At 37.1% G+C, this 27,927-nt stretch overlaps 1 protein-coding gene and 1 long non-coding RNA gene across 2 annotated transcripts; both read right to left on the reverse strand.

The window, feature by feature from the left end:
- Positions 1-27,927, reverse strand: kcnip3b (Kv channel interacting protein 3b, calsenilin). The gene is made up of 10 exons (XM_082158209.1): positions 27,837-27,927; positions 27,055-27,191; positions 20,830-21,010; positions 5,594-5,718; positions 5,083-5,152; positions 2,945-3,015; positions 2,446-2,553; positions 2,258-2,362; positions 2,104-2,166; positions 1-837 (listed from the first exon to the last, which is right to left on the reverse strand). Exons 2-10 carry the CDS (start codon positions 27,058-27,060, stop codon positions 790-792), a joined length of 777 nt encoding a protein of 258 aa, XP_082014335.1. The 5' UTR covers positions 27,061-27,191; positions 27,837-27,927; the 3' UTR covers positions 1-789.
- On the reverse strand, positions 10,945-20,817 carry LOC309489426. The gene is made up of 3 exons (XR_014202411.1): positions 18,994-20,817; positions 11,259-18,126; positions 10,945-11,153 (listed from the first exon to the last, which is right to left on the reverse strand). It is a non-coding gene; the product is annotated as an uncharacterized lncRNA (long non-coding RNA).

Here is a 27,927-nt window from a genome sequence, read left to right on the forward strand (position 1 = left end):
CTTATGTGTTTTTTTCTTCTAGTCATTGATTAGCATATTCTGTCATGATAATCTATAAATTGTGTATCGGGGGCGGGGTTTATGTAAATTTAAGGGTTGGTGATGTCACTAACCCCGGAGGAATGTTGTGTAGTCCCTACCAGCCGTTTGTTGTAGTCCTTAAAAAGCGATTTCTTTAAAAGCAAATATCACCCTTTGCTTTGAACTTTGAGCATTGTAACTTTGCAGATGTTGTTTATGCTCAAACAGCAACATTACTCACTAACTAAAGTTAGAAAAGTGAAATCATAATCAACCACCCCTTTAAAAGCTTGATTTTCACCACAGGGGGGCTTTAAGTTATGTGAAAGAAATATCAGTAGGCCTAATTCATTTTCAAAGATACAGAATTCCACATCCCACACTATTATGCTATGGACATTCGCACATCATGGAGTCATTCACGGATGCCTTTATTTCTTTGTATAAAATGACAATGGGCCAGACAAATAGCAGGCAAACATGCAAGATTAAGGGCACATATATATCTACATATATACAAATGAGCATTTAAAACCTGTCTTGAATACTTCAGATTAAATTGAGACGTACAGTAATGGCACACTCGCAGGGGGCCCACATCCTGTTACAGCATTCAATACAATCAATCAAAATGTTCATTCACATGCTACAGGGCCTAGGTGCAAAACAGAAGTGTTTCTAGACAAGAGAGTCCCCGTGGAGCGCTTGAGGACTAATGGAACAATGCTGGAAAAAGAGCAAGGATCATTCTGCACTTCATGCTGCGCTCTAGATGACATTCTCAAACAGCTGCATGGAGCTCATAATGTTCTCGTCCTAGTAAAAGAGAAAAAGCGTCAGTCGCAGATTGTTGCTGACAGCTTCATGTTAGAAAGAGTTTAGAAAATGTCTAGCTGTCAGTGAGAGCCTCCGTATCAACGTAAATCAGTCTAATGTTGACATTTATCTGACATTAGCTCTGACGCTTCTGTCAAAGCATGGTTAGGAACCGCAGATACTTCTAGACAGGACATGAAAACAAAGGGATTTGTAGGAGCCATATAACAATATTTTTTTTTTTTTTTTTTTACTTCTAAGGTCCACTTACTGTATAATGTTAGTCCAGCTTTTTGTGCCAGAACTCAAAATGTACTATTTCATGACCATTTTCCATACTCTTATTAAACAGTCAGTTTATTAATAAATAAAAAAATTCTACTGGGCAAAATAATATTATATAAAATAATATAATTTAATTAATATCAATAATAAATACCAAATTAAAGTACAAGCTGTTTTTGTAGCTTGGTTTTCGATGAATTTCCTTAAGAAGATAATAGCAAACTATCAAATATGGTGCTCTTCTGTCATTTTTAAACAAAATCTTACTGAAAGTTTTTGAGATATCAACCTCAAATTTGGAACACAAATTGTTTAGATTTTTGGGTTTGATTTTCCTACTACTTCATAAATATAATTTAATACCATAAAATCCCCAACAAAATACTAAATTATTAATAAAAAACATTACTGAACTAAAATATAGTACGCTAATTTCACTGAAATAATTAATAATTAAAATATTTGCTAATTTTTGACTGCCACACGAGGATCAGCAGAGGGTCAAAGATGAATAATATCAAAATATAAAACCAAGTGGCATGCTTTTGTAAAAAATGTTTATTATTACTATGCATGTCGAGGAGCCTCACTTAGAGAGAAAGGCCATGAAAATTATGATTTAAAGGGTTCATATAATATATATATTTTTATATATATTACTGTATAATGTCAGTCCAGATTTTTGTGGCAAAACAATTCAGAATGTAGTATTTTATGACTAATATCCATCCTATTATTAAATAAACACTTGGACTGCTGATTTGCAAATGTGGGCGACCCTATGTTAACTATTTCAGAAGTATTTCTGAATTTGTAGCTTGGCTTTCAATAAATGTCCTTTTTGGACTGGGGAGGAAGTTTTAAGCTCTGCAAGTTAAAGTATATTTTCAAATAAGCAAACAATAAACTCTTCCCACTTCAATAGATAAAAAAAAAAAAGTTTGATTTCTTATGATATGAACCCTTTTAAACCTGGCCTACCTTCTGACAGGTCTCTATGAACTCATCAATGGTTACAACTCCGTCTCTGTTCCGGTCCATTTTCTGTGAAGCAAAGGTGTTTTGAGAGTTTGGTCAAACAGATGACCATTGCTGGCTGAAATAACTTTCCATGGGACTGCTAAAAGTTCGGTACCTGGAAGAAATTCTCCACGTGTTCAAATGCAGCATCATCTTTGACACTAGGAGAGGTGTGCCTGCCCATCATGTCATAGATGGACTTCATGATAGCCTGCATCTCCTGTAGAAAGTGCAGTAACAATAGCAAACACATATTTGTACTAAAGAAACAATGTGCAGTCTGTTAACACGTGTCTTTCATACCTCTCTGGTGATGTAGCCGTCTTTATTAATATCATAGAGGTTAAAGGCCCATCTCAGTTTCTCTGTCACAGAACCTCGAAGCAGAACAGACAGGCCGATTACAAAGTCCTGCCAAAACACGTGTTTAAAAATAATTTAATTAAATATTCTCAGTTGTGTTGATCTGTCAGACTAACACTTGTGTTCTGTTGAGAAAATAAGTAAAATAATATTAGTACAATAATATTAGCAATTCTGGAAAAAAAAAAAAAGTTCCCCCTCTGGCCTAATCAAGATGTAAGTAAGTAAGTAGACTTTATTAAATCACACACTGGGGAAATTCAAACAGATATATTATATAATTATATAATAATATAGGCAGATATTATTGTTAATCTTCTGATGTGCATGAATATAAACATTTAAGTTGAATACAGCAGTATTACAGAGCTGAAGTCTTTCAAATGACAAAATCATTTTGTTTGAATAATATTTAATAGTATTTAATAATGTTCCTAACCTCAAAACGTATAGAGCCGTTTCGGTCCATGTCAAAAGCATTGAAGAGGAAATGTGCATACGTGGTGGCATCTGAAAAAGAAAAGAAAAGAATGATTAACTATATTTCTGCATAAATATTTGGATTTTATTTTGAACTTTCGACACCTACTTATTTTTTATTATAACTTTTCCACATTTTAGAAAAATAGTAAAGTCACCAACTATTAAAAAAATGTAAAATAAATAAATAAAAATGGTGATTAATACTATTCATAATATAACTATATACACTAAATAAAAATGGTGATTAATACTATTAATAATATAACTATATACACTATATAACTGTTTAAAACCTATTTTTGATAAAACACAATTGAAAAAAATAATGAATGAATAGATTAAAATAAATAAAATGCTAATTCATTCTATTAATATTCTAACTAACTAACTAATATATATATATATATATATATATATATATATATATATATATATATATATATATATATATATATATATATATATATATACACACACTTACCTAAAGGATTATTTGGAACACCATACTAATACTGTGTTTGACCCCCTTTCGCCTTCAGAACTGCCTTAATTCTACGTGGCATTGATTCAACAAGGTGCTGAAAGCATTCTTTAGGAATGTTGGCCCATATTGATAGGATAATATCTTGCAGTTGATGGAGATTTGTGGGATGCACATCCAGGGCACGAAGCTCCCGTTCCACCACATCCCAAAGATGCTCTATTGGGTTGAGATCTGGTGACTGTGGGGGCCATTTTAGTACAGTGAACTCATTGTCATGTTCAAGAAACCAATTTGAAATGATTCGAGCTTTGTGACATGGTGCATTATCCTGTTGGAAGTAGCCATCAGAAGATGGGTACATGGTGGTCATAAAGGGATGGACATGGTCAGAAACAATGCTCAGGTAGACCGTGGCATTTAAACGATGCCCAATTGGCACTAAGGGGCCTAAAGAGTGCCAAGAAAACATCCCCCACACCATTACACCACGACCACCAGCCTGCACAGTGGTAACAAGGCATGATGGATCCATGTTCTCATTCTGTTTACGCCAAATTCTGACTCTACCATCTGAATGTCTCAACAGAAATCAAGACTCATCAGACCAGGCAACATTTTTCCAGTCTTCAACCGTCCAATTTTGGTGAGCTTGTGCAAATTGTAGCCTCTTTTTCCTATTTGTAGTGGAGATGAGTGGTACCCGGTGGGGTCTTCTGCTGTTGTAGCCCATCCGCCTCAAGGTTGTGCGTGTTGTGGCTTCACAAATGCTTTGCTGCATACCTCGGTTGTAACGAGTGGTTATTTCAGTCAAAGTTGCTCTTCTATCAGCTTGAATCAGTCGGCCCATTCTCCTCTGACCTCTAGCATCAACAAGGCATTTTCGCCCACAGGACTGCCGCATACTGGATGTTTTTCCCTTTTCACACCATTCTTTGTAAACCCTAGAAATGGTTGTGCGTGAAAATCCCAGTAACTGAGCAGATTGTGAAATACTCAGACCGGCCCGTCTGGCACCAACAACCATGCAACCTTTCTTTCCCATTCTGACATTCAGTTTGGAGTTCAGGAGATTGTCTTGACCAGGACCACAACCCTAAATGCATTGAAGCAACTGCCATGTGATTGGTTGATTAGATAATTGCATTAATGAGAAATTGAACAGGTGTTCCTAATAATCCTTTAGGTGAGTGTATATATATATATATATATATATATATATATATATATATATATATATATATATATATATATATATACACACACACACACACACATATACACATACATACATCTACATATATATACACTGTATATTATTTTACTCATCAAATTGTATTTAAACAATGTAAATAATATTTTAATTGAAAAAATTAAGTTAAAAAATACATTAAAAAAATGCTGATTAATACTAATAAAATCTTATATTATATATTATTTTATATATTTTATATATATATATATATATAATTTTATATATAATATAATATATTATATATATTTATTATTTTTTTTTTGTCATATTCATATTGGGTGAATTCACTTATTACTTTACTTAGTAAGATTACATCCTCATAATCAAACCAGAGTTGAAAATGCAACAATCAGCCTACCTCCTTGAGGGAAGAACTGGGAATAGATCAATTTAAACGTCTCCTCATCCACCAATCCGCTGGGACACTCCTATTTAGAAACGTGACAAGAATTTAAGGATACTTTCACTTGCAACAAACTTATAGGAATAGTTCACCCTGAAATGAAAATGAAGTCCTCATTTACTCACCCTCGTGTTGTTCTAATGCAGTATGCCCTTCTTTCTTTTTTGGACCACAAAAGGAGAATTAAAAAAAAAATGACATGAAATACAATCCATGTCCCATCCGTTGTGTTCGTCACTACAAAAATGTATCGTGTTCACATCTGTCAACTGTCCTTCTGACTCTCATCAGACAAAGAGTTCCAGCCCAGAGATATTCAACTTAGGGTAGAAAATACAGATACTTTTTGGGGATTTCTAGGCGTTGTATTTCAAGTCGCTTTTATTTTCATCTTGATTTCTTGATTTAAAGTAAATGACGACTTCATTTTCATTTTAGGGTGAACTATCTCTTTAAGCAGTCTTACGTTTTTGAAGCCTCTGTAGAGCGACTGCAGCTCCTTCCTAGTGAACTTGGTCTGAGCCTGGAGCTGCTCCAGGCCCTCTGGCTGATGTCGGACCATGGACAACTCCAGATCACTTTCAACGGTGTCTGTCAGAGAGTGAGCATGAGGAAGAGTGGGAAGAGGAGGGCCGTGGAGGAGGTGAGTGACTGATATTAGTTGGGTTGCACTGAGGGCAGGACAGTAAAGAACTAAACAGGTAAAGCGTGGAGTGCAGATGAAAGGACAGCCACATATTTGGGGTTTAAAAGAAGAAGACAGAAATATGCCGCATTTACATTACATGACTCAATTCAGATTTTTTCCTCCCATGTGTCATAGGTTGGATATGACCCTCGAACGTCTAAGCATAAAAAAAAAAAAGAACTAAATCTGATATGAATCGGATACGTGCATTTGCGTTTGCCATGTAAGCGGACAGATTGGATATTCCCCTGTCTATGCGAGTCATACATCATTGAAAAAGCGACGGTTGCGAATGACGTCAACTCTGGTGGACACTATTTCTGATCACACGACTTCTGGATCAGTATGTCAACCTTGGGTTGTTTCGCCAAATGTATAGTGTTAAATGCAGATATCGAATATGGGACACTTTTAAAAGAAGATGTTAGCTGGTCATAAAAAAAACAAAAACAAATCTGATTTAGTCAACAAATCGAAATTGGGCATCAATTCCTGCAGTGTAAATGCGGCCATTGACACTGTAAACCACAGAAGAGGAGCTGTTGGGGAGACAGACGGGGCAGAACGGGAGACCAGGAGGGATCAATATCAGCGATTCTCTACTGGTTTTGCTTCAGGGCCCAGATTTGTAATTGGACATCGAGTGGGGAACCAGCGCCAATTACCGAAATTGTTTAGCACAAATTAAAACAAAAATGTCCTTAAAATGAAACACAGAAATGTATCAGCCTTTAAAGGGGACATATCATGCTAAATCCACTTTTTTAGCCCTTAAATGCATTTTGTTGTATATTTGGAGTGTTTAGAAGTACAGAAAAGTCGAAATTATTCTCTTCAGGTGCTTCGTTGATATCTTTATATTCTGTTTTGGTCATATTTTTCAACCTGTTCCGATTTTTCTGTTATCTATGACGTTTTGTGAACTATTACGTCACATTATTTGCAGCGGAACTGCCAAATAAGGACATTGACGTCCAGCCCAACACTTCGAGCAATCCGCCATTTTCATTTCTCGCTGCAATTTTGTAGTCCAAGCTAAAAGATGCAGAAGTTACGAGAGGGTAAGTTAAAATGTTCGGTTGTTGGATGTAGTAACCCACACGCTTCATTACACCGTCTAATGGGCCTTTCACACAGGACGCGGTATGCGCGGCGCTGCGCTATAAAACCCATTCATCTCAATGGCTTGCGCCGCGCAAGGACGTTTTGTTGCTGCGTCGACCACAGCGCAAGCGCAGCGGTGCGCATCATTGGCGAGCTCGCGCGCACGCCGCGGTCAAAGTTCAAAATAGTTCAACTTTTGCCGCTGCGCTCTGTGACGATTACCAGCGCGGCCAATAGAATCGGGGGATCCAAACAAGGACGGAAATCAAAATGGATGAACGTCTAGTCTTGTGTGTGTCGGAATTTCCTGAGCTGTACGATAAGTTTGAGGTCGTATAGGGACATCGTCAGGAAAGCTGTATTCACAAATCAGTATTTTATGAGGATTTGATGCTCAAGAAACATTTATGATTATTATCACTGTTGAAAACCGTTATTTACATTTTTATTTCAGGATTCTTTTATGAATGGAAAGTTCAAAAGAACAGCATTTATCTGAAATAGAATATTTTGTAACATTATAAATGTAGAACGGGACAGATACATTGTTTGCTGCTGACCGAAAGGAGGAACAACAGACGTAATAGCTCCCGCTAAAAGTATTTAAAACTCCGCCTACGTCATAGCGCAGCGCAAATCGCGTTGTATCTGAAGGGCAACGCAGAACCCAGCGGCAAGCGCCGCGCATACCGCGTCCTGTGTGAAAGGCCCATAATGTAGTAGATGAACCGCCGCGCTTGTGACGGCGCATGTTTAACTGAAAGAACGAGCAGAGAGAGAGAGACCCGGTCGCGCGCACGCACTCTCTCTCTCTTCGGAGCCAGGCGAAAATGTAAACAAGACGCCGTCTCCAAACTAGACGCTGTCTTGCTCTCTCTCCCTCGCACATATTAATCAAAATAAATCGACACGGTGGTAAAAGGTCGGAAGACCAAAGTTTCATAATGTAAATACAGTAACACACCATTGCGATACATCCATATGAAGACGTTGTTCTGCAGGTTCGTCGTCTTCATTTTCATCTCGCTCCGGCTCCGACTCTGGCTCGAACATGTAAATTGGCTGGCTGGACAAGTCTTCCGTTGTTGACATTTTGTTAATAACGTGTGAATAAAAAGTTTCTGTGCCGCTAGATAATCGTATCTCTGCTATCAAACTACAAAAATGGCCGAACGGGGTGGAGTTGAACCGATGGTGCCTTCACGTGCTATGGTAATTATGGTAAATACCAAAAGCCGACATGGAAAATGCACATGAACACCCCCTCATGTGGTATTTTCCACTGGGCAACTCGTAGAATATTTTGATGCACGAGTTGCCGAGATGAGATACCCTTTGACCTTTTCAAAATGGCGGAGAGCAACGCAAGAGTCATGAATACTGTTAGCGGAGTTTTTGTAGCCTATACAATGTTGTGTCATTAACGATTGTAATATGATGCGTTAACACTCAATTTTCAACTTCGCCGCAATTTCCTTGGTTCATATGTAATTATTTTATGTCATGTTTTATTTTTTTTAATTATTAATTATGTTTTAATCATCAGAAAGCACCACATTTACGTTATCACATTTTTTTTTTTTTTTTTTTTTTTTTAAAGATGAAAAAGATACTCTACTGACACAGACCTTGCGGGTACTTACGACAACAAAAGCACTTGAACACAACACACTGGTAAATACCAGTTCACAAGTGGAAAATATCATCTTTTCCATAGCACGTGAAGGCAGCACGAGTGTCGCCTCTGCAACCTGGAGAGGAGGCGGGGTATGAATTGTCTCAATTGTATTTAAAGAGACCGCACCAAAACGAGTTGCTCTCAGACGCACATCAGAAAAGGGGTAGAAAAGGGGCCTGTGGAGCTATAAAAATTAGGAATTCAGACCCAAGCATTGCAGTTCCGCTTTATATAGACTACAAATGTATGATTTATATGTAAAAAGGAACGATTTAAAAGCATGATATGTCTCCTTTAACATTATTACGAAAAAAAAAAAAACTTTACATTTAATTTGCACTTAAGTGTATTCTGTGTGTACATTCATTGTATGTAATGTTTTCGACACTTAACTGCATGCTAAATAAAACTAAACAAATATGATTATAGTTTGAATCTATATTAAATGCATTAAACTTTAAGTTCAGCTCACTTTAGGGCACTTTTCTTGACCCAGTAAGTCTTAAGTACTTTACATCTTTATATGTGATTTCACAATAACCATCTATTGTTTAAAAAAAAAAAAAAAAATTGGTTAGTGTACTGCCAAATACTGAAATACTGAGTATTTATGGCAAACTAAAATATGATTTAATGTCATTTCTACTGAAAATTATTTGTCATGTATTTAAATATATATATTTTTAATTACACATTTGAAATGATCAAGTAGCAATTTATTACATTTAAAATAAATTAACTTTAAAATGTAATATTGAATAACACATTACTGTTAAAATTATAAACAAGTACTTTACATGTGCTTTAGTATGTTAGTCAACACGTCAAAGTAAGTGTCCTTTAAAGTATGACAAATGATTATTAAAACATACAACATAATTGTATTTATACTTTAATTTGACATTACAAAGTGCACTTTCTAAAAGTGTATTTAAGTGTGCTAATAAACTAATAAAAGTGTGCTCTCTTTAAGTACACTTTAGAGACCTTTTATTTCATTACTAAATTATCTGCAAGTATATATAAAAAAAAAAAAAAATACATTTAAGATTTGAAGTACATTCAAGTGCACATTCAATACAATTGCATGAACACATATTTTTCGCAAGGGTAATATGAACTGCATAGGCCCAAACAGTAAAAACGATTAACATGACATAAGATTAATAGATTTTTTTTACATTTTGTAAATGCACAAATAACCGCAGTTGTGTGATTCACCCATTATCATTTTTCTTTTTCTTTTTTTTTTATGGTGTCTGAGGATGAGGTCTTGTAACACAACCTGCAGATGTTGGAATTTGGCTTTTATCAAGTGACAGATGATTTTCTGCTGAAATAAGTACGTTTTTTTTCATTTTGCATTTCAGCATTAGCATTGTTTTCCCACAACCTTTGTTAGAACAAATCTGCAACCCACCAGTTGAGAACCACTGATCTATTTGACATTTACTCACCATCTATGAGGCATACAAGAACATAAAGAAGGTAGGGAAGAGATTTAGAGAGGAAATAAAGAGAAAGCAATGGAAAAACAACACATTAGTTGGATTGTACCAAAACTGCATGACATTAAATGAATGCATTTCCTCATACTGTGAATATAGCTGTCATGTTCTTCTCGGTTAATGTGCAATTAACCGTTCAATCTGTCAAAAAGGACTTTTCCAGTTTCAGAGTTCAAAGTTTCCACATGCATAACATTTTTTAGGTTATCTTACCAAAGAATTGTCTACAGACTAAAGCTGATGCAAATAGAACATTGATAAGACTAGCAAGTTTTGTCAGTTAACAAAAAAAAAAAGTGTTTTTTTGTAACATATAAATTAACATATTATTCAAGTAAAAAATATGACTGTTTCAACCTACAACTACCATTCAAAAGTTTGGTGTAATTAATTTTTTTTTCCTGAAATAAATGATTCAGCAAGGTTGCATTTAATTGACCAAAAGTGACAGTTAATATATTTATAACATTAGAATCACAAAGAATATGAAGCAGCACCACTGTTCAACATTGATAATAATAAGAAATGTTAAATAAAATTACATTTTTAAATATATTATAATAGAAAAAAGAAAAAAAAAAAGAGTTAAACTGTAATAATATTTCACAATATTACTGCTTTTACTGTATTTTTGATCAAATAAATGCAGCCTTGGATAGAAATAGCTCCTACTACACATTTACCCTTTTTTTACGTGAACTAGGGCCAACATCAAAACCATGCGGTGGTTCTTACCATCCAGCAGTGGATCCGTGACCCCAAACTGTTTGAGCACCATTATAAACATAAGAAGCACTACAGCAATTGCAAACAGCTCCATGCCCTGAATGACCATTGCAACTGCGATTAGCTATGCGATTCCTTTAAGAAAATGAACAGAGGTCAAGAGGTCATGCTAGATGCCAATTGAACGATTTTAGGAAAAGCAACTCATCTTGTTTGATCAATGTTTCTTCAAACTACTTTGCTGCAACAAGTTCTTAAAGACTCCATTCCCGGAACAATTCTGAATTCCAATAGACTCGCAGGAAATCACTGATGCACTAAGCTGTAAACAAACCACAAATGCAAACCGTACAGTCATGCCTGCACTACGGATCCTTTCAAATTACATCCTTTTAAAATGAAAAGCAGATTAAAGTCACTATGTTACTTTAAAAACCTCCTGCGGCTTTGGTCTCCACGGACTAGTGTGTCATGGTCCTCCTCGGACATTATACTCCTCATGGAGTCCCGAAAGAGTCTGATCTCTAGACTCAGACACTCCCTCTTCTCTCTCCATCTCTCTAGCAATAATGCACAATGATGAGCCAGCCATAATGCGAGTATGTTTACAAGCAGTTGAACTGGTGATTCATTCATTTACTTACATGACACAAAAATACAGAATTTAATCACAATATACCTGGACATGCAAGAGGCGTGTTTTATTTTTGTAAAATGGGTTTTAAAGGGGGGTTTGTTTTGTGATAATGACAGGATGACTGTACATTCCTCCCACTTATAGCATGGCTACTTGCCAAATAAATAAATAAATAAAAAGAAATGTGATAAAGCAGTATGAAATATTGATTTAAAGCTGGACTTATTTTACCATGTGAGAAGATAGAGACCACACAGTAATATGAGATACATGATGCTAGTACGAACATATAGGGAAATTGGTTCTTTAGTGAGAAATTGACAGTTTAGTGGACATCACACAAGAATACCTGACCACAGAATGCAGTAAATGACCTTTCAAAATCAAGTATTCCAAAGCACCATTTACTGTTTGATAGTTATTATGAAGTTGTAAAAGCTTGTCTAAAATGGAGACACCTAAAGTAAAAAGTAATTATAAAATATAGTAAGATTCAAATAAAACTAAAATTATGGTAAGTAAATAAATAAAAGTAAACAAACAGACAGACAGATAGATAGATAAAAAGATAGATATATAGACAGATAGACAGATACAGTAGATAGGCAGACAGATAGTCAGACTGATTGATAGATAGAAAGATATATATATATAGACACAGATAGACAGAAAGATAGATAGATAGATGGATACGGATCGACTGACAGTAAGACTGATAGATAACATCTATATAAACATATATATCATGACATTACTGCCTCAATCTGCGTCACTCAACATGCTCTTAAGTGTCTATGCATTAGCGGAAGGGCATTATGACTATTTTATGGCTCTTCCTTATGTAAACAAGAAGTGAAAATCTTGACCGTGCAGTGACGTTTGCAGCTCTCTTTCCTCATCAGCTGCACGAACGCATGAAACCGGAAGCTTCGTGCCCATTCAAACTGAGGAGCAGAGTGAACATTGAATGTTTTAAAGTCGACACAGCAGATTAAAAATGTGACATTCATACATGAGATGCTGAACTCTATGTGAAAGTCTGTGAAATGCACTGTTGAGGACTGTAAGACAGCGATATGTTTTGATTAAATTGTCTTGAGGAGAAACAACACATTGAGCTCTAAAGCTACTGTTTTGTAACAATGTTTTTGTCACTGGTACTGTAGTACTCACACCGTAAACAACGTCACCAAGGCCTGCCCTGATCGGCCTGACGGGGGCGCTACAACGGTGAAAAGTCAGAAATTGCTCAGAACTCCTTAACCATTAGGCGTAGGCTCAAGTGTCTTATAACAACATGCATGCCTCAGATTTGATCGTCGCCCATCGAAATTTTCAGGTATTTAGTTTTTTTGGAAAAACCTACTTTTGCGAACTAGTCCTAGGTTTTTGGTCCGATCGGAACCAAACAAGTGCAGCTCTGGATTGTCAATAACTATCCCAAAAAAGTTGAAATTTCAATTCACAGTCCCAAATATTCAAAGTGGGAGGAGCACTTTTACTGAAATGGCTAACTTGTCAACAGAATGAGATATTTTCACCAAACTCGGCACACCTGTAAGAGTTAATTCTGTGGTCATGTGAAAAAGCATGCGGCGACTGGACACTTGGTGGCACTATAACGGAAAAACATAAAAATGGTTATAACTACGCAACCCTAAGTCCGATTGACTTGAAAATTGGCATGTGGTGTCTTCGCCCAAGGTGCCAAGACTGCCTTTGAGGACATTTGTATATCTCGAAGAACGCGGCCGGTGGCGGCCAATGAAGTTTGAGCAGCTTTCAGACAAGGTTAACGGAGGCCGATCGGAACGAAAGTCACTGGGCCTGTTTGACTCACAGCCCTAGACGCCTGTGAGAAACGCCACCGGGGGCATCTTTTCGTTTAGCGTTTTTCATGTGCATAAAGAATTGTATACCATGTGATTTTTGGCACATGCCCACGACATTCATACCGCATGGTAGAACTCCTCATTCTGAGCAAATTTGATTCTAGGATCACCGCTGTCAGTCGAATCGTTTGTTAAATATTAGAGATTATTTCAAAAGTATTTTGGATCAACCTCAATAAAATCTCTGCACAATTCGCAGGACTCTAGGTCAATAATGATCAACATTTTTTTTTTTTTTACTTTGGCCTTTGGATATAGCTGGGTCATTTAGAAAATAGGCATGGCCAAGTCCACCCAAAAGCCTATCATTCCTAAACGAAAACTCAAAACTTCACGAAAAGAGGTGAGAAAATGTGACGTGTGATTCTAAACAAGCATGCAAACTTTTATGGAGATCGGACCATAGGTGGCGCTATAACTGTTAAAAAGCTTAGAAACCATATATTTCCTGTGGTAAATTGCCTGTATTTGCTGTAAATGGTCTTTTCCATCTATAAAGTGGTTACATGCTTGCTAAATAAAACATAATACATTTTTACACATGGGCTTAAAGGCCTTAAAGTGCTTGAACCCCGAAATTGTCTGCTCGCAGCTATATTTATTATTTATTATTTTACTTTTGAATGATAACTTCGGGGATTTATTTCAGAAAATATTGATTACCGGTAATCAGCATATCATGCATATCATGTAAGCCCTATAGTTTATACTAATATGAAAATAGTGCATCAGAATTGTAAAGGAAGATATACTAAACACTGATAACATGAAAAACGTTCCCCATCATAAATCCCGAGTGCAGGAGGGCAAAGATGATAGCTGATGAGTTTGCACTTATTAATGCATGAGTTTAAATCGGACACAGGCATCAGTGAGATGGGGGAAATCAATACATCAGGAGAGGACATGGCCTTTGGGGCCTGCCAGAAACTCCCTCTAAAATCTCAGTCTGCATGAAGTTTAAATGCAAGATACAAGAACAAGGACTGACATAGCACAGGAGGGAAATTATAAATTGTGTGGTGCCATTTTAGATATATAGATTTTTGTAACTATGTAAAAGTCTTTAATGCCACTTTTGACCATGACTTAAACTTTATATTTGTTTAATACTTAGTGAATATAGCATTACTTCTTTAAATAAATCTTACTAACGACAAATGTTTAACGGTAGTGTATAATGCAACGTAGCCATGAAGGACTTATTTTGTCATTTGGAAAATGCTGTGCATAGGCAATGCATTATAGTATGCATGAGGGTGAATATTATCTCAGGGGAGTGTCTCCATGTAAGTGATTAAAACTCAGCGCAGCTCTTAATTTAATGGCCTTGTTGCTGAAACAGCATTATGGTCTATGAGTATGATATATCAAACAGGGATTACTTATAGATGTCTTGAGTTCATAGTTTTGTTTTGGTGGGGGGGACATTTTGCCTGCAATTATTTATGCAGCCTGAAAAGTACGTCTCCAGATTTAGGTGATATGTAAATGTGAGACATATATGCATATTAATATGCCTTGTATAAATCCAAAGCAAAACAGAAATGGATAGTTGTTAATAACGAAAAACTTCTCAACAGGAACTTCGAGATTACTTGAGAGTTTTTATCATTATCCAATAATTCTCATCAGCATTTCTCTGTGGTTCTCCGGTAATATTGTATTAATAAATCACATTTCCTGCATTCAATAAGAAGTGTCAGCATATTGCATCATGGAATGGTGCACCTACACATCTCGCTGCAGAGGAATTAATAGAAAACTGTAAATAATATGAATGAGATGTGTTTAAAAACAAGGACAGATCTAGGTGAAAAAGAGCTTCAATAACTGTATGGATTTAGTCCAATTAAGTTCTGAATGTGGCTGGAATAGAATAACTTCGATGTGTCAATATCTTCTTGTAAATATTGCTGACCGGATTCTAAAGTTGTATATTTGCATACAAATACATACACACATTCGGTATTTGTTGTCAAACTAAAAACATTGTTTTTTGGAAGTCGTCTCACTAGGGCTGCATATTTTATTTTATTTATCAAGAATTACAGTAAAATCAGTAATATTATTTGAATATATTTGAAAATGTAATTTATTTCTGTGATGCAAAGCTGAATTTTTAGCATCATTACTCCAGTTTTCAGTGTCACATGATCCTTCAGAAATCTTTCTAATATTCTAATTTGCTGTTACAATAAGAATCATTTCTCATTATGATCAATGTTGAAAACACTTGTGCTGCTTAATATTTTTTGTGAAAACCATGATAATTTTTTTTTTCAGGATTCTTTGATAAATAAAAAGTTAAATATAACACCATTTATTTGAAATATAAATCTTTTGTAGCATTATAAATGTCGCTTATGACCAATTTAATGCATCCTTCCTTGTTAAATAAAAGTATTAATTTCTTTAAAAAAAAATCTTTGAATAGTAGATTAGGGCACTTACTAACTTTGTTTAACTCCTGACCTGACACGATCATGTAAAGTTGAAGATGAATTTTCTCTAGTTATTATTATTATTATTATTATGTGTTATACTAGTTTATAAGGCATTTCAGTACACTCGCACACAGCCTCATGTAATCATATTCATGAAGGCACACATTGTATTCTTCAAAGGCATACTGCCATCTGTTGGGCTCACAATACAAAGTAGAGGAAAAAAAAAAGAGTTCAGCTGGACTTTGACAACTTGTTTCTGTTCTGGTTTCTTGCTCTGATCTATTCTGAATTTTTTCACTTTTAAAGTTGCCCATTTATGTTCGCGATTGTGCTGCATTCACTCACAATTTGTTTTTAAATCATATATATTTATGGTAGGAAATGTACAAAATATCTTCATGGAACATGATCTTTACTTAATATCCTAATGAGGATATCCTAAAGAAAATTTGATAATTTTGACATATACAATGTATTGTTGGCTATTGCCACACATATACTTGTGCGACTTGTGACTGGTTTTGTGATCTAGTGTCACATATAGTACATACATACATTCAAATGATGTAATATTTGTTTCCACCCAAAATGTGCTCAACAAACCTAAATGGTTCCACTCCTAATTAAATTAGGATCATTTTAATTCTCAGTGTCATAACATGTACATGGAAAATTATTGTGCTTATTTAATTCATTGGTTTTAGTGGATTATACCAAATGAGAAGTAGAGCTTCTCACAGCTCATAATCCTTTAACTTCACTAACAGTGGAAGTAAGTCCTTCCTAAATGCTTGCTCACAAAAACATTTAATGATTATAATACTCTTCTTCAGAGGCTTTAATGAAAAAGTCGTTTTAACAACCTGATTTTAACAACCTCATACTTCATTTCACTTGCACAAAGTTTGGAGGCTGTCTGGACCGGAGTCCATAATGTCTTTTTTCAATATGTGAAGCAGAATCATATTTCTGCTCCTGATTCAGCAGTTTGAGATTTTAGTCACTGGTCCAGGGAGCCAAAAAAAAAAAAAAAAAACCCCAAAACAATTATACAAATGTACTTTGCCTTTATATCTTTAAATAATTTACATACCTAATAGCTTATTTTAAATGCACACAAATTGACTGCAGAAATTACATAAAGAGAGGTGAGGAGTGAATGTAGAGCCCAAAGGATTGTCTGAATATAGAAATAGAAACTTGACGACACTACGGGCTGCTAAAAAATGCTGATGGGATGGATGGTTTAAAGTGAACTGAGGTCTCAGTCCTGCAGATGTAGGCACACACTCACGCTACATTGCTCACTGTCTGCACACACAAGAGATGCTCTGTCAATTATTTACACCGGACGTTGCAGCTCAGTCACATGTTGTCCTCTCATACCATCCCTGAGTGGTCTGACACAAGTTACCTATTAATAACCACACAAACCCTGCATATAACGCTGACTAAAACATCTCGCAGTTATTAAAGATAATTAACTATAACATTAGAATATTCTTTATAGAGGGGCAGAAGGGGGAGAATCAGTGAAAGAAGATAAAAGCACAATTAGAGGAGGATGGAGAGAGCGATGCTATGACATCAGATTGAGTGTCTAGTGAGGAAGAGTTGCTGAACAGTGTTGCCTTCAGCAGATAGATATAGTTCACAGTACAGTGTTATATTACTACCATTCAAATGTTGTTTGTTTTAAAAAAAAATTATACTTTTATTCAGAGAGGTCTAATGGGTGTGTCTGAAATTGCCCCCTATACACTTAAATAGGGCATTATTTGAGAGGACAACCATTTGAAATGGTGTCCGAAACCATAGTGGACATTATCGAGTGCAGTCATTCAATCCCACAATGCACTGCAATAATGAGTCTACAACCGATGTATGTACGCTTAACCGCTGTGGTGAAGTCCCACCGTTGTGATGAGTCCCAGCTTAGGACCCAAGCAATCCGATTGGTTCAAAGCACGTTTGAATACTAGAGAATACCCATAATGCACTGAGTCACTCAACAGATTAATTCCCACGTCTGACCAGAAGAGGGCGCCGCAGCGGAATCATTCATCCATCCATTTTTCAAACAGCTTGTACAATGTGGGTACAGCATAATATCATTCAGGTATGTATTCCTTTTTAATTGATTATTATAATATATTTTTAAGGTTTATAGATAGTTTTCATGACAGATATCAATATAAATCTTACTTTGTTAAGTTTCAAATAATTATTAAACAGCAAGCTCCAACTATACAAAAGCGGCAGCCCTTCCAGCCCTTCCGGACTCATTGTCCGAATTCGCCCACTCGTTTTCATTAACTCCCTTGTCACAAGTTAAGCTTGGTGACAGGACATGAATTACATGGACTTGATACACATGTACACATCACTACCTGATTATGCCGGCATTTACCATCTTTTAAGATCAGAATGATGTTGTAATGTGTTTCCCCCATTTGAAATGAATCTGATATACATTTTGTTTTCTGTTTAATTCAATGATTAATTTTCTTTAATAACTTCACAACCAGGTATAATTGCAATCAGAATTACCTTTTATTTCTTGAAAGAATTACCCCCAAAACTTTGTTTTGGCTGTTGGCCTTTTGGTCTCATCCCATGCTGCACCATCAAACAGTCCGTTTGATTCAAACATGTTTTTGTAGCATTAGCATTGCCTAATTGGACTGAACCATTGGTCATTTTGTATGGGGGAGGGGGAATATCTGGTAAACAATTTTTCCCTTTTCATTTCCTTTTTTTTTTGGTTTAGTGTGTTGGTGGTTAAGTACCCATGGGTTTACACAGTGTTATTTGTGAATATGTTTAGTGTTTTATTATTTTTATTTTTTTTGGTGTATAATGTGTTGTATGTGTATTCCCTGCTTGTTCATTTGGAACAGGCTGAGGGTGGAGTTAGCCCTTACAAATAGGGAACTGTAGAGACTATCAGGCAGTCTTGGTCTGTTTAAGGCTGGAGGTGTGATGCTGTTGCGAATTGGACCAAATTATTTGGCGTAGCCTTTTTGCACATTGTTGCAGTTTTTGTCTTGTCTTGTCTTGTTTGTACCTTTCAATGTAAATTTTTTATTTTTTTTCTCTCTATAATAAACCACCGTTTGGAGATCCACTGAACCTCTGCCGCTTGTTCAAATTATTCTCCCTGACCACTGGGCCATCTCGTACATCCCTCATGTGAACTATATTAGGAGTAATAGGAAACAGTGAATGAGGGTATAGGGGGTGATTGCAGACACAGCCTGTGCTTCACTCACTCCAGGATCACTCACTCAGAGCAGCATTTCTTTCACCACTGAGCAGGGAGTGTGAAATGGAAAACCTGGAATGGAGCATAATATGCTACCTTCAAGTCATGTCTGAAATGATGATATATAGACCTTATGCGCCAGAGAAGCGAGGGCACAGCCATCTTTAGAATATTGTCTTTGAAATTCGTTTTTTACGGTCGCTCTGTATATTTCTATGGCATTGCTGTCCAGGAGTAATTCGCTTTTGAAGTGGATTTACTAAAAGCAGCACTCAGTAGCTTCGGGATTTCTTCGCTGTATTCTCGCTTTTTGCTCGCAGGTTTCTCTCTAGAGCTCCCCCCACAGCTTCGGAATAGATATTTGACAACACTGTTGTAAAAACTCGTTGGTGATTCTCAGACACCAGAGGCTATAGATCAACGACATCAAAGCAGATGGGACATTCTTTAAAACGTCTTCTTCATTCGGGTTCGGACAGCGTGAGGGAGCGCAATAATGACAGCATTTTAGCAGATTTCTTTTGGCCGTAAAGCAATTGTTTACATCGCGAGACCTGATATCACGCGAGACTTCCTGACGCAGCGGTCGGCGACCCACCGGCTCAAAGTTGCAAGTGCGTATTTTCCGCTTACGGGCACCAGGGGGGTGCGAAACGACCACCATTCAACCCGAAATAAGTAATATAACCATTCCAATGACTCCGAAGCTGTTCAGTTAAGGTAAAAAAAGTTACTTAGTTCACCTTTAATGTAAAGTTAACGAAAGTTATCATGAGGATTGTAATGTTTAAAGCAGATGTCTTAACAAATATCAGAAGACCGGGAAGATTTTAAAACGAGCCGTTCATTCATAAATACACAAGATCACTGTGAAAATACAGACCGGAAGACAAAAGACAACGAGCGCAGCGCTGAAAAGGGGCGGGGCTACATAAGGCCTATATGAGCTAAGTGCACATACTGTACACATCATACAAAGTCATTTCAACTGTGGGAACCTAAAATGATTTTCTTAAAGCTCAGATGTGTTTAAGTTAAAGAATAATGGCAGAAGCAAGTATACACTATAGGCCTATAGTATACCTCTAAGGGTGCTTTCACACTTTTTTTGCCTGGTCCGAACCAGAGTTCGATTTCTCCTCCTTCCCCCTTCTGGATTGTGTTCACATTATATTATCTGGGCCTGAACCGCAGTGCGTTTGCATCAAAGCAGCAGCTGTTTACCCTGTTGCTTGGTAACGACGACACGGGAGAAGGCAGCAAAATGCATAACGTTGCTCTCACCTCACGTCTATATTTTGTTTTTTTAACCTTTGGTTTTGTTTTCAAAAAGGCAGCACACAAAGGCACTTGCGTCTATCTGCTGCGAATTGTACTGCAAATGTTCTGAAGAACGTGGGAGTTCATTTCTGCTGAAGGCGAGCATAAATGAAATTATACATTCTCTCTGCTTGCAGTGAGTCAGTCACGCTTTTCAGGAAAGTGAATGAGACGCACACAAACACAGTTTTGTCGAATCATAGGTCATCAATAGCGGTTCACTTCCATGATTTAGTGCGATTGCGTTCAGCAGCGAACCGTACTGGAGTTAACATCAACCGTACCCTAGACCACCCTTTTTAATGCAGTCTCGGCTACGGTTCACAGCTGCGTATAATTTGTTATGAATGCTATATTAAACATCTCCTTTGTTCCCTCCACTCCTCCATCTGGATATTGGCTAGTGTTATTTTCCGGGTTTGTAAGAGTCATACTTGAGCCTTGGGGCGTTGTACTGGCGATGATCCATTTGACCAGACAGCATTTCATGAGGGACTTGCGGGAGATACGCGGCTTCTGCCACTTCCCGTCGCTCTCCTTCTGCCCGCTGGGGTCCCCATCCCGCCCGTTGGCGTCAGGCAGCAGACCTCCATCGACGCCCTTCTGTCCACCTGCCTGGAGGACAACGACAATGAGAAAACACATTAAAAGAGCCCAGATCTTAAAAGCATCTGAAGAAGGTTGGCGCAGAACACTATCTTTTTGAATGTGCTGTTGTTACAACCTTCAACGTCTGATAAAAGAGATACAGAGATAAAATAAGTAAAAGTATAAACGAAAGAGTGAGGAAAGCGTCTAAGGAATAGCAGCTTTAATAAAAAATATCAAACACACCCTAAAAAGCACACATCAGTGAAAATTCACTTGCAGGTGCAAACTACTGGAATCCTGTGAGGGTCCTCACTTTTTTTCTTGTTTCTTATTTGCATGAAAAGACAGTAAACTTTGCTATGAACATTTAAAGAATCGCTAAATTATTCAAGCTCCCTAAAAACAGCATCAATAAAACATCTTGGGGGACATCATTTTTGAGGGCCAGCATGTTTTAAATATTGCCAGGAAAGGGAATTCATAACACACTGAAAGAACATTTTTAATTCTTCAAATACACACAATTTAAGCACGTACGGTAAAAGTTGTAAATACCTAAAAGCACTAATTTGCTTGGCTACACATCTGCTCTGACAGGCAGTGGTGAGTGTTACATAATCACACCTGTAAATAAATTGCAGAGTGCCAGACTGTTTCCTTCCTTGACTGTATTTGTGTGTTTAAAGCTGTGATTTGGTTGTAAACAATGCTCGCTGTCGTGTGGGCATGTGTGTATTTGTGCTGGACTGTCATGTTGTCACCAAGAGACCTTGGCACCTGCTGCATTATTGACATGACTGTAGTGAGTCAGTCGAGTGTAACGTGTATGGTGAGCAATGTCAGCATAGCAGGCTCCAATTAATCTCTGGCTTGACCACTGTGACTGCTCAACCTGTCCCAAACAACCACATATGGCACCTCCAACACAAACGGTTCTCGATATCCCCACAGGAACACCAGAGTAGCAGCATTAGTGGCACTGCAATGGTACTGTACAAGAGAATAGAGAGCAGCGCGCTATACAAGTGATTTTAGTAAGGGTGATTCTTGCTTCAGGGTTGCAGATTTATTGTTGCCTTTCTAGAAACAACTTCATGACCTTTAATTACATCAGGATCACTATCGTCAAAGATGATTGACAATTAACATACAGTTTGGATTGGTGGTATGGTTCGGTTCTGGGCAAGAACTCCCTGTGCATCCATGCAGCCTTGCATGGATAAGAGCAGGCAGAGCAGCGATAACCCCCTTAGGGTAACAGAACAGAACCAACATAAAGGTATTGCAGTGGGACAATGGGACTAATGCTATTATTAGCAAGGTAACAAGATCACCAGTTTAAGACATTAAATTCGTAAGCACAGAACACTTCTCTTCAAATGCAACAAGACTTCATTGAACTATTCTAATACACAGAAACGAATATCTAACACATGCATTCACACAAGTTGCAGAAAGAAAGAAAGAAAGAAAGAAAGAAAGAAAGAAAGAAAGAAAGAAAGAATGAATTAGTTTTAAGAGAGTGGGATGAAATCCCAAGTTTCAAGCAATATCTGCACTTTATAAGACCTGACTTGAATGAACCATTAATCATTTATTTAACCCTTCTATCGTTTCTTAGGTGGGGTAATTCAATTTTATATCAATGCACCAGTTCGGCTAGAATCTTGAGGTGTTACTTGCTTTTGTTGTTTGTGTCTGATGAGGATTCCCTTCTGTGTATCCTTGCTGAAAAGGGGTTTCCCAGGTTAGTTGATTTGGAGGACTTTTTGAATCTAGAGTGATGTCTCTTTGGAAGATGAATGGAGTGGAGACTCGTCGCTGAAGTTTTAGGCAAGCAAAGACTATAGTCATTGACTGAAGCTTTGCGCCAAAACGTAACTTTAAAAAACGAGACTCTCAACAGAAAAGAAAAGAAACCAAGAAAGAAAAGAAAAATAAGTAAGACGAGAGTAGTTAGATGGCTTGCATGATGTTTTACGCTCCAACCTAACCCATTTTTACCAGTCTTAACCCGTAGTCTTATCCTAATGCTTTGTTCATGTCTTGAGTTTTTAAACTAAGATGTTTGTCCAACCCTTGGTGGAGTTCTGACCAATGAGACATTGTCATTAGTTTAGTGTTTAATTTAGTCTTAAGTTCATCCCGTAACAGTCCATAGCAAAAAATCTGGGTTTATTTTAGAGCAGCATATCCAAACAGATTATAGAGCAACACTAGCTGTGCAGATTTCAGGGCAGCATTAGCTGGGGGTTTAGCATTATCTGAACAGGATCTAGAACAAATGTAACAGAGAAACAACTGCAGCACTAGTTGAGCAACAGCTCAACTGTAGGAGGAGGGTGAACCAACTCCATGGTAAGGCTAGATGCGATTCCTCCTTATGTCATGAAATAGTTACATGTCGTCTATCAACAACCTACACATCCCTGTTCTGCTAATCGTCTGTTTAGCCTACATAATGTCTTCACTTTTTTGTTACAAGTTAAATTATAACGAGAGGATTTTGGCAGATCTCAGCACTAGACACAAACTCTGGTGTTTTGAGCGGTGAGGGGATTCTAACTTAAACACGTCTGATTGGCCATTGCGTTCAAGAAATCATCAGATATGTTTGTGATTGGCTCCATTGCTCAATGCTGCAAAAATAGGTTGAAAATAGAAAAACCTAGTTTCGAAGCTCTCGAGACCACAAACACCAAATCTGTTTATCGGTTTATGATGAGAGTATTGTTTATGCTCTCGCACTGAACAAAACAGTTTTTTTGCATCTCAACAGATCGTGTGTGATTGGTTATAGTGGCAATGCTGTAAAACGCGTAAAAATCGCTAACCCTTCGCCTACCCCTTACCCCTTGAAACAGAGTGGCAAGGTGTAGGGGTGAAAATATTCCCCTAAGAAATGGGACACCACTACTACACCGTTACGTCATTATACGTCGTCGCTAGCGCCTATGTCACAGGAGATGCGCTAATGTTTATCACAAACTTTCAAGATGCCATCGTCAGCTGTAGTCATCTCAATTGCGTGGGTTACAGCTATTTTTTTGCATTTTTCTTCTGAAGTTCGCAGAAAACAACGGAGATGACGATATCTTTGACGCCCAAGTATTTTTGGACTTCAGGAAACGTTGCTCGTTGTCAGCGCGAAAACGAATGAGCCTCCGGGTTTCCTCTGGTGTCCCTGTTTGATAAAGAACATACAAGACTGGTTGACCATGTTGCAAAAAGCACAAAACTGTGTAAGCACTGTTCGTTTATATCGTGTTCACATATAACCACAAGAAAACAATGCGTTCATAGCAGACGTACGGTAAAAGATAAGCCAATTCCCTGCCGCAATTACATTCACCAGTTATCAGACATGAAAATATGTTGCGGGACTATCGTTAGCGAAGATTGGGCCTTAGTCCCGTGCGAATCGGCATCTCTGTGATTTGGCGGGGTCGTTTATAATTTTTTCAAGGTTTTTGTTTCCGGTGCGCTTTTTAACCCATCTTTCACGAAGAACGGAGGCTGCGTTGGAGTGTTTTGATAGTAGGCTATTATGGGTGCTTGGTCATATCGCTATACACCATACAACTATACAATTTGCAGAAAGAGAAAGCTGAAAACCATGATTTATGACATAGCATGCGGTAAGGAACATTCTTCTGTTTATGATATATCATACAGCTAGACCTATAATAACGACAAGACATTTCCAAGCAATAGCCAATTGACATCACATCTGGGAGATAAGTCAGTAAATTCGAGTAAAATCACAGGCTTCGCTTATCCCGTGCGAATGCGCCACACGAAATTCAGATGTGGGTGGGTAATTTCTAAATCACACAAGGTCCCCATATAATACTAATCCCGTGCGAATAGGGCTTAAACCATCCTCAGCCTTACACAAGCTCTGCCTATGAGCTCAACACATCTGAGTTTATTCTAGAGCATCACATATCCGAACAGTTTATTGAGCAACTATCCGCTGGAAGAGCAGAAGATTGTAGAGCAGCTGTAGGATATTGATCAAAACTAGCTGAGTTAACTATATAGTAAACTATTTGAGTTGAAAATAATTAGAGCACCAATGACACCAACTTCAGTTTATAGGGTAAAAAAAAACCTACAACATAAACAACACTGAGCACATGAATTTCCAAAAAAATTAAATACATTATGAGAAACCATGGATAGGCCCTGAGGTTCAAAATGCCAAAATTGTTCTTTCTTACACTTATAAAATGTGCATGTTCACAATCTTAATCCCAACAGTAACACATTTATCCAGTCCTCTTGTTCTCTGCCCACCCAATAATGTTGCCTTTGGGCTGTACTTTGGGTTTTTCTTGTGAAAGATTCTCAGAGACCAGAGTAAGACATTTTCCTGTCTAGAATTTGGCAAAATCTTCACTGAATTATTAAACACTACTTAGAGTTATGGTGTTTGAATTTTAAAACAGTCTGCCTGCCAGCATGAAGAGGCAGCATTACATCTGTTCAAACTGAGGCGGGCCCCCTAGTGAAAGCTACATCTCATTTTTCAGGAACCTTAGAAGAAACGAATCTCCTATTATGATCAGAGAGATGAGAATGCCATGGAGTTGACCAAGGTGAGCCAAGTTTACTTTCTATGTTGTTTGTGTATGTGACACATTTTGACATTCCATCAATACAATACTTGCTTTAAATAACTGCTAATGGTCTAAACAAATCTGGCTTTGAAAATATTACTGATAACTCACACCAAATACTGGTTACTGCGTGTTTTAGGAGAACAAACTCCTCAGCTTTAAACTATCACAAAGTGTCAATCGCATATGACAGTATCAAGCAACAGTCATGAACACACTGTTCCTTTGCCAGTGATTACATAAGCCATCACTGAGGTTGTCATAGGTCATCTGTGTTTTTTTTCTTGTCTTGCACATCTATGTTTAAGTGGATAAAGTATTTCTCTGTAACTATAAATATCACCAGTGTAGTGGGGAAATGCAATTTTATAATGTAAAATATTAAAAGAAAATGTTGGTAGCATTGCACAGAATTCCTTTACAGTCATTTAGAAATTTGGTATAGATATTGAAATATTTATTTTTGTCCCTTTTCCCCGTTTCATCCAAAAGCTCTTATATTACGTTAGGCAAAGGACTTGAAGGGCATGATATCAAATTCCTGACACAGGCTGTTCTAAAGTAGCCTAAAAAGGCACAGTGTTACATAATAATCAGATTACTGGTTATAAAAGTCTCTATCCAACAAACTTTGTAGATGAAAATGGCTTAGGGCTCCTCTCAAGACAATTTAATTGTCTTCCAACACACACACACACACACACACACACACACACACACACACACACACACACACACACACACACACACACACACACACGGTTTTACCATCTTTTTGGGGACTCTCCATAGGCATTATGGTCTTTATACTGTACTCTGTATATTCTGTCCTCTAAACCCATCACATAAAATGTTCTGCCTTTTTTTTTACAAAAAAAACAAAAAAAAAACATAATGTGGGCACATTTGGTCCCCACAATGTAATATAAACCTGCACACACACACACACACACACTGCAGTCTCCACTGCTTGGTATGAATAACCAGCCTTTAGAAATTCTTACAAAGTCTGATTGAAGACCATGTTAGAGAGCATGGCATTGATAGGAAGCTAAATAGGAAACAACCTTCAACAAATGTTATCTTTATGCATCACTTAGGCTACATGAGCAATAAATTAGACATGTAATCTAATTGACTGCAGAAAAATTAATTGTCATTAAAGAAGACGATGGATTAAATATGCACAATACCGAAAGTTCAACACCCCAATTCTATTTGGAAATATGCGGATTTAATTAAAGTTTCTAAACACTTCAAAGTGAAAGGCATAGCAAGATAAACAGATAGTAGGGTCAAGTTCTTTGCGATCCAAAACCGTTTACCAGAACACGTTTATTTCTATTTATATGAATTAAAACAACTTTTATCAGTTGGAGACCAAATATTGTACTATTAACACATACAAATATTTTCTTTACCTTCGTCTCAGGTACAGCATCTTACCTGCATGTTGTTCAGGTTGTCTGTTTTGATGACTAAATGAATGAATGTGCACGGATCCTCAGATGTTCACGCGCGCTCTCATTTACTCTCTGCTTTGATGGCTATATGTGAAAACAGAGGAATATCCTTCTCGACCTCTATAGTGACAGAGAGGATGGGACAGAGAATGGGACAGAGAATGGGACGAGAGAGAGAGAGAGAGAGAGAGAGAGAGAGAGAGAGAGAGAGAGAGAGAGAGAGAGAGAGAGAGAGAGAGAGAGAGAGAGAGAGAGAGAGAGAGAGAGAGAGAGATGAACGGTGGAAAAGCTCATGTCACATTGTCTTTTCAGTCATTCGTTCAATTCAACCGTGAGATGATCTGGGATCCCTGGATTCACACACGGGCTATTTCAAATGATGTTGTAGTTTTAGAATTGCTTAAAATAAAAACAAGCTATTTAATGTGCAGTGCTACACTTTTGCCAGACTTAAAGCCTATCAAATAGTTTTTTGGTTGTTGTTTTTTTGAAGAAAATAATTAATTTATTTATTCATAGTTTGTTCAATATAGGGTATTGTTTTAGTGATTAGTATATTTATTATTATTATTTTACGTTTTAAAAATATGATATAACGAGTTTGACGACCATCTTGGATGTTTTCCTGATTGTGACCTAGCATGCTATGTCCCCAAAAAAAAGTTAATTTGAGGAAAAACAAGTCAAAAACTGCAAAAGGCAAATTTTGTTTTCATGATCATACAGGAATGACGATTTAGTCACAATATACGAGCAAGAACTTACCCGTTCACTCTTGTCCGTGTTTTGGCTTTCCTGTCAGATTCGTTCAAACATAATGATTCATTCAAAACGAAACAAGTGAGCGAGTCACTGA

Source organism: Leuciscus leuciscus (genome assembly GCF_965113295.1).
Source record: "Leuciscus leuciscus genome assembly, chromosome: 24".
In the NCBI taxonomy this organism is placed as follows: Eukaryota; Metazoa; Chordata; class Actinopteri; order Cypriniformes; family Leuciscidae; genus Leuciscus; species Leuciscus leuciscus.